The sequence below is a fragment of the Macrosteles quadrilineatus genome, unplaced genomic scaffold (assembly GCF_028750875.1).
Source record: "Macrosteles quadrilineatus isolate MER2022 unplaced genomic scaffold, UCM_ALF_1.0 Scaffold_2__2_contigs__length_208266976, whole genome shotgun sequence".
Taxonomy (NCBI): Eukaryota; Metazoa; Arthropoda; class Insecta; order Hemiptera; family Cicadellidae; genus Macrosteles; species Macrosteles quadrilineatus.
In genome coordinates this window covers 103,843,295-103,854,510 of record NW_026542595.1, presented here as the reverse complement: position 1 = coordinate 103,854,510, position 11,216 = coordinate 103,843,295, and the positions used below count along the sequence as shown (strand labels likewise).

The following is an 11,216-nucleotide window of genomic DNA, read 5'->3' as shown; positions in this document are numbered from 1 at the left end:
CAAATTTATTTATTTTATACTAAGCTATTAATATTTAACATAAATACACACTTTAGTACCCTCCCTATACCTTTATTACTACCTTTATTACCTCCTCCTTGGCTTGATACCAGCATAAGCTGGATAGGCTGCGTCAATATTTACAAAAACTATTTACAGTATATACAGACTTTGTATGGTCATTAGACCAAAAGAACTTAAAAAACTTTATGGCGGTAGATTTAGAGTCCTGTGAGGTCGTCCTCAAAGAATTCCTTGAGAGAGTAATACGGCCTAGCTTTTAGCCAACACTTTAACCTTGCTTGAAACTGATTGTGGTTTAAATCCCTTACTGCAACCGGCAACTTATTGGTCAGTCTGAGGGCCATGACAGGGAAAGCGTCTTTTGTCCTGCTGAGCCTACAATAGGGTACGTCAATGAGATTTTTGCGTCTGGTGTTATGCGCATGCACCTGCTGTCTGGTGGTAAAGGTATTTACATTGGAGTGTACGTAGCTGACACATTGAAGGATGTAGTTACTATGAATGGTGAGTATGCCCAAGTCAGCGAATATAGGCTTGCAGTGCTCCTGTCGCCCGCTGCCAGTCATAATTCTCAGAGCTTTCTTCTGCTGCTTTAGGATTCTGGAGACATTAGCTGCATGACCCCATAGCTGGAGACCGTAAGTAACGTGGCTGTGGAATAAAGCGTGGTATACCACAACTAGGTAAGCTTTATCAACTAGTCTCGTTAACTTCCTGAGAAGATGTGTTACTTTCGACAACCTCTTAGCCACGTTATCCACATGGTCTTTCCAACTCAGCTTTGGGTCAATCGTAAAGCCTAGCAGATTTACCTTGACAACGTTCTGAGCCAAGTTTGAATTAAGTGAGCACAGGATTTTTTGTGTCTTGTCTTGGTTTAGTTTTAATTTATTTGTCTCAAACCAGTCCTTTGCTGCCCTAAACATCACTTCAGCTCTTTCTGAGGCAGTTCCTGGATTGTTACCAACAGAAATTAGGGTAGTGTCATCAGCAAACCTGAGTGCATTGCCACTTAGCTCAAGATCGTTTATGGCTATCAGAAAGAGGACAGGGCCCACAACCGATCCCTGAGGCACCCCGTGAGGAACATTGAGAGCTCGGGACTTAGCTCCAGCTATCGAGACGACCTGCTGTCGGTTCTCCAAATATGTCACAAAGGTGTCGTAAACTGCACCACGCACCCCATATTTATTTAATTTGGCAAGCAGAATGTCATGTGAGACGCAATCAAATGCCTTGCTCAAGTCACATAATGTCAAGGCAACAGTGTTGGTATCCTCAAAGGCTTGTTGAATGCGATGTACGAGCTCAGAGACGGCAGTGACTGTTGATCTGTCTTTACGGAAGCCGTGTTGAAGATTGGACATCAGGTTATTGCGCTCAAGATAAGAGACTAGCTGGAGTTTGATGGCTGTTTCAAAGACCTTAGCGAAGGTTGGTATAATAGATATGGGTCTATAGCTCTGTACACTTGCTGGATCTCCTTTTTTGTATATGGGGACAGTTCTAGACACCCTTAGGATTCTAGGAAATATTCCGGCACTCAGGCAAGAGTTCAGGACCTGGCAAAGAGGGATGGCAACAATATTAACAGTGTGTTTTAGGATGACAGTAGTCATTCCATATATGTCGGGACTGTGAGAGGTCTTAAAATGGCCTACCATGGTGACAAGGCTCTCTGGTGTAAGAGGTTGCCAGGATGAAAGGTTGGCATCAGGAGACTGTATGCCTTTGACTACTTCATTATTATCTACAGGAGCGGTGCCTACAATGCCTGCTACAGTACTGATGAGATGGGTGTTAAAGTCATCGGGGCTAGCAGAACATTTAGAGGCAGGTGACGGCCCTTGACCGGTATTACGGTTGTTGTTGACCAAGTTCCAAACCGCCTTACAAGGATTTAGCGAGCTTTCAATGAGCCTCACATTAGAAGCTTTCTTTGCCTGGTCTATTTTAATTCTATACAACCTTTTGGCTCTGGTGTAAAGATTAAAGAAATGCTCCCTATTGGCGGGGGTCTCCGCTGTCATGTACCTATCCCTGAATGCTAGAACAAACATTTGTATCTGCTTCAGCTCTGCAGTAAACCAAGATTTGTCCCTAGGCCGGAGTGGGGTTTTTTTGGTTTGAGGGTTTACTTTTTGGCTGACTTTTAAGGGGAAAAAAGTGTTAAAAACTGAATTGTATGCATCAAAAAATGCCTCAAAAGCCGATTCGGCTTGCTTGCCAAATAAGACATCATCCCAGGGGACCTGTGAAAGAGCATGTTTAAAACTAGGAATAAGATCTTCATCTAATAACCTATAATGTCTAGTATAGAGATTTAACCATGCAGGAACTGTTAAAGAAGGACTCACCATACTGGAGTTGACTTTCATGAGAACCGCTTGATGGTCCGCCACATACGGTTCGGTTGTCCAAACCTGATATTCCCATATGTTAAGATCTGTGGCCACTGTATCAAGGCAGCGAGGTCCACGCGTAGGCAGAAGACTAGTGATGAACAGTCCATGAGAGCGTAGAAGATCCACGAAGTCATTGGCCATTACATCGTTGGCATTGAGGGTTATGTTGAAGTCTCCGCCCAAAATAATGTTTTTCTTGAAACCAGCAAGATAGCCTAGACACTGGTCGAGCAGATCGAAGAACTTCAGAACCTGCCCATCAGGCGAGCGATATATGCTGAGGACGATGAGGGATTTGTCCATCAGTTCTATACCAGCTATCTCAATGTCGAGTTCACTGCAATACTGCACAAGATTAATAGGCCTAGACCTAGTGAGCAAGTCCTGTTTCACATATATCTTGTGACATGATATATAAATGAGACACCACCATTCTTGTGCAGGTCACGACAATAACTTGCTACTAGTTGCAATGAGTTCAGTTTGCTGAAAGCGTGTATCTCACTGTTTCCTAGCCAATGTTCACAGGCACAGAAAACGTCTAATTGATTTTCTTCGCAAAAAAGTGAGGTGACATTTAATTTAGTACGCAAACACTAAATGTTAAGATAGCCAAATACCATATGGTTACTAGTTTTAGGTACAGGAGCCACATCCCTGGCCAAGTCGTGCTTCCTAGGCACATTTGAGGTTAGAGGATTTTGTATAGGCCTATTGTCTGTAAAAGCTAAGGAATCCGAGATGGGCACTGAGACAGCAACATGTCCTACGTCACTGCACTTTTCCTTGGTTCCCGGTCCCAAGGAAGTCCCCATATAGCAGTAAACCTAGTACTCGTTTAATTTAAAGTTATTTATAGGCCATAGGGAATATTCTTACATTTTTAGGATAAATTTTTCGTATAAATCCAGTCAGGTAAATGGATATTCATTTGTTAATCGTATTAACAATCATTTTTTCTTATTAGTATTATGATTTAAAGCTCACTAACTATCTTGTCACTACTATGTACCTACTCAAAGCTTACATGGTACGTTATTACTCCCGGTATAATTATTTTGTCGGTAAATATTAGGAAATTTAACCTTAAAATCCGGACTAAATTGAAATTTTGCACAGTTAAGCACAGTAAGCCTAGTTGATGAAAATGGCAAAAGTCCCCATAAATTCCGACTATGCTTAGCCGCATTTGGTCCGGATTTTAACACGTTCGCTGCTGAGCGCTAAAGGCTGGGACGGCGCTAGGAGCTGAACTAGCGCTCGCCGCTGCGTAACAGTGCCGCTGATACACTGAATTGTGGTAAAAACAACAGTAGTTATACTGGATAGCAATGATCTGCAATAAAACTGGCTTTGGACATAGTACCAAGCAATTCTGATAGATAGCAGCACTACTTAGGTTGTAGTCGGTAAAGTAGTGTCGCTATCTAGCAGGAAGGAGGTGGGACAAAGTCCTGTTGTATACGACCCTGGTAGTGATTTTGGTAGACTATATTTTTTATTGTCAGAAAAGTACTTAAATTTTCAATAAGTAAGTTATGAATTAAATAATCTTTTAGAAACAATAAGTTAAATAGGAAGGATTTTGATTTTAATTAAGAGAGGTAAATTGGGTCCAAATGGATGCTTGAAGAGTCTAGTCTGAGTCAATAACTAGAAATGGCATGTTCTCACCAATCTTCTGTAATAATAATTTTCTTCTTAGTATAGGCTTAAATTCTTCTTTCTTCAGTAAAATTTGGAAATTTTGACAATACTTTCTTTTATAATTTCACAATTATTTTCACAATTAAGTTAATAGATTCTGTGCGTTCTTCTTGGATACTTAAACTGCACTGTCAGTCTCATTGTTGTACATCATTTCCAGTTATGGGGTTCACATAAATAAGAACATGGTTGAAATTTAGGCTACTTCTAATCTTGACCCCAGATGCACTGTATTTTAAATGGAGGAATTGTTTTGAATAATAATTTTGGATAAGCCAATGATTAAATTTTGATCAATTATATATATGTTGAGACAATATGGTTTTAATAATTAACAATGAACATGAATAAATATTGAAAATATAACAAGATTGAGTTTGGAATTTAAATAAGGACTATATTTATAAACATTGAATTTTGAGACATTACACTACGTCCGTTTTTTAAAGTAGCCGTTTCAGTTAATTTCTCAGAATTGAAAAGTTTCACATAACAGCATTGTTTACTTTCATAACAGCATAGTGTTACTCATAACAACACGGGTAACGGACCAATGAGGTTCAAGGATTGAGAGAGAAGAAGTAAAATCGTAATGATTCGAACTTCAACTAGAGGGTTTTTAGGCATGAGCCTTATTTTCTACTCGTGTCGTTAACCCTATCTTTACGCCGTGTCGTAACACTTCGGCCCAAGTAACACTTCGGCCCAGTAACATTTCGGCCCGAAATCCTCAGATGTGGCCTACGGCCCAACTCTCTACCTGTCCACTAGTAACACTTCGTCCCAACAAAATATTTGACAGGTTAGGTTAGGTTAGGTTAGGTAAGATTCCACCGATTCTCCGTCATGTGAGGTCAGAGGATGCAAGGGGTGACGGTTGGGTGACATTCCACCAGAGGGTGGTTGCAAAGCAGGGCCGGGGATAGTAGCTACTAGCTACTATCCCCGGGTCGCCGGATTTCTACCCCCGGATATTTACCCCCATGAAAAAACGCCTACGTCACTTTGACGTCACATGTATGGGGGTAGATTTCCGGCCGCGAACTTTTAGGATGGATAAATTATTGTATATTCAATCAACTCGCATTTCACGGTTTACTTAACAGTTGTAATTAATCAAAATGCTAATAAACCTGACACCGGAACTTTACCCCCGGAAATCTACCCCCAGACATCCACCCCCGGACATCTACCCCCGGATATTTACCCCCAGACATCTACCCCCGGAAATCTACCCCCAGACATCTACCCCCGGACATCTACCCCCGGACATCTACCCCCGGACATCTACCCCCGGACATTTACCCCCAGAAATCAACCCCCGGATATCTACCCCAGGAAATCTACCCCCAGAAATGTACCCCCAATGGTCAAATCATAAATGTCCGACCCCGGAATTATTTATTTCCGACCCCCGTGCTACACTACGTATCAGTCAATATTCATTGTTGTAGTTGATTTTAGTAATTGGTTTATAAAAATAATCAATAGCTCTTCGTTTAATAATTACCCTCTAATATCTAGTATTAAGCATGTGATATGTCGTTGTCTTGCCATCTATCTTCAAAATTCATTCGCAAATGATAATTAAAAAGGATATTTTGATAAAGGGCTCCAAAGGTTTACCACATAAGCATTTGATTTATTTTCAGACAGTGATTTAAATTGTTAACCAATTTTCACATAAACTCATAGCTAACGGCACATGCACGAAGGGGACATCACTGAAGGAGGTTATTTTCTGATTACTAGTGGGAAAAATGCAATTAAATTTTGATAAAAATACTGCCACAGGCTTGTTGATTAATGAATAATAGTATATTTCGTACCTAGGGCCGAAAATGAGGTTTTGCCGGCTCGAGATAGTTTTTAAGTTCGAGACGAAGTCGAGAACTTAAATTGATCGAGAGCTGCAAAACCATTTCGGTCCGTGGTATGAACGCTATTTTTCACCACACTATACCCTATTACCACTATTCACCACTATAATAATGCACACTGATAGTCAACACAACTACAAATTTAAGGTTATGTGAAGAAATAATCTGAGGAATCAGCAAAAATAAAAATAAATAGTTGCTAGGCAACGGTGACAATAACACAATTCTATTGCAATGCTATGGATTTTGATTGTGTATTTAAGATGAATTCATGTTTTAAGTAAGTAAGCGGACAGCTGATTTTGCGGCCCCGGCCTGTAAAAACCTGCTCGGTCCCCAAATTACGATGACAGCTGGCATGGCCAGCAAAACGCAACTTTCAGCCACGAATTAACGTATGTAATACAGCCAAAAACATCATAGTGTGGTGAAAATAATTTTTCACTATCAATTACCTCCTAGTAATACGAAATAGCATAATCCCTATGTCGTAGACACTATCCGGAGTTTTACATTGGCTAAAAAGTCTAGTTGTTTACACAAATAATTAATCGTAAAAAATAAAACTTAAAAATATTTTATGATTGGTTCTGGTTGTCAATGCTGGTTGTGAAATAACGGAGAATAATGTGAAAGAATAAAATTTGATATTTCGGGATAGGGGAGGTATTTTTACCTCATGCATGGTTCTTTTGGTTTTACGAATTTATTTTAATGAAATTAGAGTTTAGTATGAACATTGCTTAAAATTATATATTTTTTGGTCATTTTTACGTTTCATACATTAAAGAAGCCAAAACAAGTCTTTATCTCAATTTCTGTCTTGTCTGTCAAGGCCCAGAAGGTATTTTACGTGGTCTTCTTCTCAAAAACTGGAGCATCGATCGTGATTCGATTTAAATAGTCTTTTTGGATTCGGTGGATTGACACGAGTAACTTAAGCCATTAAAATATGGCCTGACTACTTTTGAATTAAAATAAATTTGGTTCAAACCCCCAATTTTTTGCATTTTTGTCAAGTTTAGGCTACTCCTAATTAATGAAATACTAATAATTTGTTTGGAGAATATGACGTCAATTAAATAACGAACAGCTGTGAAAGATGAAAAGCTGGATAAAGATGATTTTTTCTAGCTGTCACTGAAAATTTGTTATTACATTTAGTTTACAAATACTGCAACCATTTCCGATCATGTTTTGTAATAAAACCCAAAACCAAGTAAGATTAAAAACGTTGTGACTCACGTAAATAAACGGATCAAATAAATCGTAAGTGCAATAGTATGTAACTAGTGTACATGTTGCTCGAATTCGAGCAATTGCAAAGTATTAAAGGAGTTATTTCAAAATGAATAACAATGAATATTTACAATGAGTTTAAATGAGTCAACTCAATGATTACCGGCGCGTAACTAAATAGTATATTTCGTACCTAGGGCCGAAAATTAGGTTTTGCCGGCTCGAGATAGTTTTTATGTTCGAGACGAAGTCGAGAACTTAAATCGATCGAGAGCTGCAAAATCATTTCGGTCCGTGGTACGAACGCTATTTTTCACCACACTTTACCCTATTACCACTATTCACCACTATAATAATGCACACTGATAGTCAACACAACTGCTACAACTATAAGGTTATGTGAAGAAATAATTTGAGGAATCAGCAAAAATAAAAAAATAAATAGTTGCTAGGCAACGGTGACAATAACACAATTCTATTGCAATGCTATGGATTTTGATTGTGTATTTAAAATGCATTCATGTTTTAAGTAAGTAAGCGGACAGCTGATTTTGCGGCCCCGGCCTGTAAAAACCTGCTCGGTCCCCAAATTACGATGACAGCTGGCATGGCCAGCAAAACGTAACTTTCAGCCACCAATTAACGTATGTAATACAGCCAAAAACATCATAGTGTGGTGAAAACCATGTTTATCTTCGTTATTGATAAACCTAAAGCATTCATCCGGCCGGTTTTCTCCTTCTCAAAATGTCTCGCTGTACAGGCAAAAAGGTTATTGATAGAGGGCCAATTGAGAACGAAAAGTCGTTTTGGGGTAGTGTTCCATCTCTTGTTTACAGTTGCAGACGATCTATTCTGATTTTCAACATGACTTAAAAATGGAACTGATTAGTAATCTGATCACATTTCACCTTTATAACTGTTACTGTATAGTGTGAAAGTTGGTCAACCATTGGAAGCACCTTCTAGGAATAAATCAAAGTCTTAGGGGTCAACCTTTTGAAACCCTAATCGAAATATCCTTTTTAATTTGCTCTGCGCAAGATCTTAAGCTTTAAAATGACACCTCAATCGTAACAATCGGCGAAGTAGGTCGGGTGAAAAAAGGACTTTTACAGCTTATTGAATTAGGAAGATAGATAGTGTTAAACAAGACAATGACATATCGCATGCTTAATACTGGATATTATAAGACAATGCTTAACCGAAGAGCCGCTGATTTCCGGGGGTAGATGTCCGGGGGTAGATGTCCGGGGGTAGATGTCTGGGGGTAGATGTCTGGGGGTAGATGTCCGGGGGTAGATGTCCGGGGGTAGATATCTGGGGGTAGATGTCCGGGGGTTGATTTCCGGGGGTAGATATCCGGGGGTAAATGTCTGGGGGTAGATTTCTGGGGGTAGATGTCCGGGGGTAGATTTCCGTGCTATGGTAAATCACTTTATAATCAAAAAATTACATGCTGATTATTTAATAATATATTGGGGGTAAATTTCCAGTCGCGGGCTGTTTCTCGACCGTGTATAGGCCCCGCCCCTCGTGACGTCAAAATGACGTAGGCGTTTTTTCATGGGGGTAAATATCCGGGGGTAGAAATCTGCTACCCCCTATCCCCGGCCCTGGTTGCAAAGTATACAGGTCATGTACCTCTTACTACCTGAACTGCGTTCCTCAACCCTTGTCAATTTTTCGTCGGGCCGAAATGTTACTCCATTAGCTTATTTAATCATCTGTAAAAGCGAGTGGGACGAAGTGATACTGTTTTTCTAAGAAATTTGAGTTTGGCCGAAATGTTACTGGGCCGAAGTGTTACTACATCCTTTACGCAACCGTTGCGTAGTCCAGTCGATATAATGAAAAATAGTGTGGGTAGCTGGAAAGTATTCCGAACTTGATGGAATTTTTACGTTGTCTGGGGGTACTCTGGGATGTATATCCTGAGTTTTCAACCTCTAGCACCCTGTGCTAACTTTAGGAGGGGCCAAAAACTTCAAAATTTTCTGTATTTTTTAGCTTTTTTGTTTAAATGTTGTAAATTAAGCATATTTTTTGTACCGTTGTGCATTACAAAGTTGCAGAGCATAAAATTTGCTAAATTTTGGTTGGTAAAACAATTTTGTAAACTCAATAAAGCGGAAATACGGCCGAACAAATTTTGATTATTTTTTTTATGTAAGCAAATTGTTGAAAACGGGTGGCCCTATAACTATTTATTACTATCTTTGCCATGTAGTTATTCATCTTGGAATACCCATTAACCCTCCCCTAAAAAAATGAAATTAGGTTATTTGAAAGTTGTATATATTATATTGTATTGAATTGATTACCTATTGGTCTGTTTGGCTATATATTTTACAAGGTCTGATGAGGGGAGATGGATTGACATATTGATAAAAATAAAACATATGGTAAAAAATTAAATTATTCTATTGAAACAGTGTTAGTTTCCTTAGTAACCAAACCTAATACCAAACATTCCAGTTTTAAAAATAAGGCCTAACTCAAAATGAACTTTTTAAAATTATGTTTCAATCGTACAATTAATGCAATTCAAAATACTTTTTTTAAATTAATAGTATACTTGAAATCAGGAAAATCATCAGATATAATGCAAATAACCCACTTGGTACAAAAACCCCGAAGAAGTCCATTTATAAACTTTATTCAGGCCTTTCAAAATATGCACCCAGGAGGGTTTGTTCAGCAGAAAGAAATGATAAGGGAAGCAGCAGTGGCATGGAGATCTCTAAGTGACAGCGAAAAGAAGCCATTCTATGATCTAGCACTGAAGGCGCCACTAAACAAGAAAGTGAAGCGGCTTGGAAGACGTTGAAAGGCCTACTATTATTCATAGCTCCTTTCTGGTAAAATCTTTAGTGAATTCTTAAATTATGTCTAATTAAAGACTTGTTTTAATATAATTGTTTTGTTGTGCTTTTTAAAGGAGTTGAGTTTAGGTCTAGTTACAACTAATATTATGGTATTTTGCTTATTAACAGCCAGCTAAGTAAATAGCTCCAGATACAATATTTCAGAACCATGACATTGGTTGGTGTATTGACTAAGGAACAACTTGAAGCCAAATTTCATCCAAATGGGATAAACATTACTCAAGCATCGCATTTTTGGATACAGGATGTCTAAAAAGTCCCGGGTCTATATTTAAAATAGAGCTACAAAACTTTGCACAAAGTTGCTGGACATAAAAATCAATTTTATCACATATTCAGTGATCCGCTACTTCCTCAGGGGGGCGGCCTGAATCTTAAATCTTAAAAAATCTTAGAAAATCTTAAATGTAAGCATATAGGTTTTTGGTTTGTACGCATGCATATCATGTAAAAGGTTATTAGTAGAATAAAATGCCACAAACCGGAACCATCGGAACTCAAACGGACAACCGAGTCCAAAATGACAGCAATTCAAAATCAAAGATGCATCGAATTTGCAATGATGCTATATGCTACCTCCTCAGGGGGGTGCCCGTTAGAAGTCGGAATATATTTTATATATTTAAAATATATATTTTACAAGGTTTGAAGAGGGGAGATGGATTGACATATTGATAAAAATAAAACATATGGTAAAAAATTAAATTATTCTATTGAAACAGTGTTAGTTTCCTTAGTAACCAAACCACAGTCTAATACCAAACATTCAGTTTTAAAACTTAGGCCTAATCACATAACAAAAAATGAGCTTTTTAAAATTCAAATTATGTTTTAATCGTACTATTAATGAAATTCAAAATACTTTTTTAAAATTAATAATCGATTTAAAATTAGGAAAAGCTTCTGATCCAATGAATATAACCCACTTGGTACCAAAGCCCAGGAGGAGTCCATTCATAAACTTCGTGCAGGCTTTCCAAAACAGGCACACGGGAGAGTTTACTCAGCAGCAACAGATGATAAAGGAAGTTGCCATAGCATGGAGATCTTTAAGGTTGAATTTCCTAATATTC

The 11,216-nt window shown here is 38.4% G+C and overlaps 1 protein-coding gene across 1 annotated transcript; it reads right to left on the bottom strand.

Annotated features, from left to right (window-relative positions):
- Positions 1 to 221: 221 nt before the first annotated feature.
- LOC128984710 (uncharacterized) lies at positions 222 to 3,244 on the bottom strand. Its single transcript, XM_054404051.1, has 2 exons — positions 3,050 to 3,244; positions 222 to 2,813 (listed from the first exon to the last, which is right to left on the bottom strand). Exons 1-2 carry the CDS (start codon positions 3,242 to 3,244, stop codon positions 222 to 224), a joined length of 2,787 nt encoding a protein of 928 aa, XP_054260026.1.
- Positions 3,245 to 11,216: the final 7,972 nt, after the last annotated feature.

What these genes read in the sequence shown, in the direction of transcription:
- LOC128984710 (XM_054404051.1), bottom strand. Translation starts at nt 3,244, where the DNA reads ATGGGGACTTCCTTGGGACCGGGAACCAAGGAAAAGTGCAGTGACGTA. An exon ending in CTAAAACTAGTAACCATATG is followed by an intron (nt 2,814 to 3,049) that starts GTATTTGGCTAT and finishes TATGTGAAACAG; the next exon opens with GACTTGCTCACTAGGTCTAG.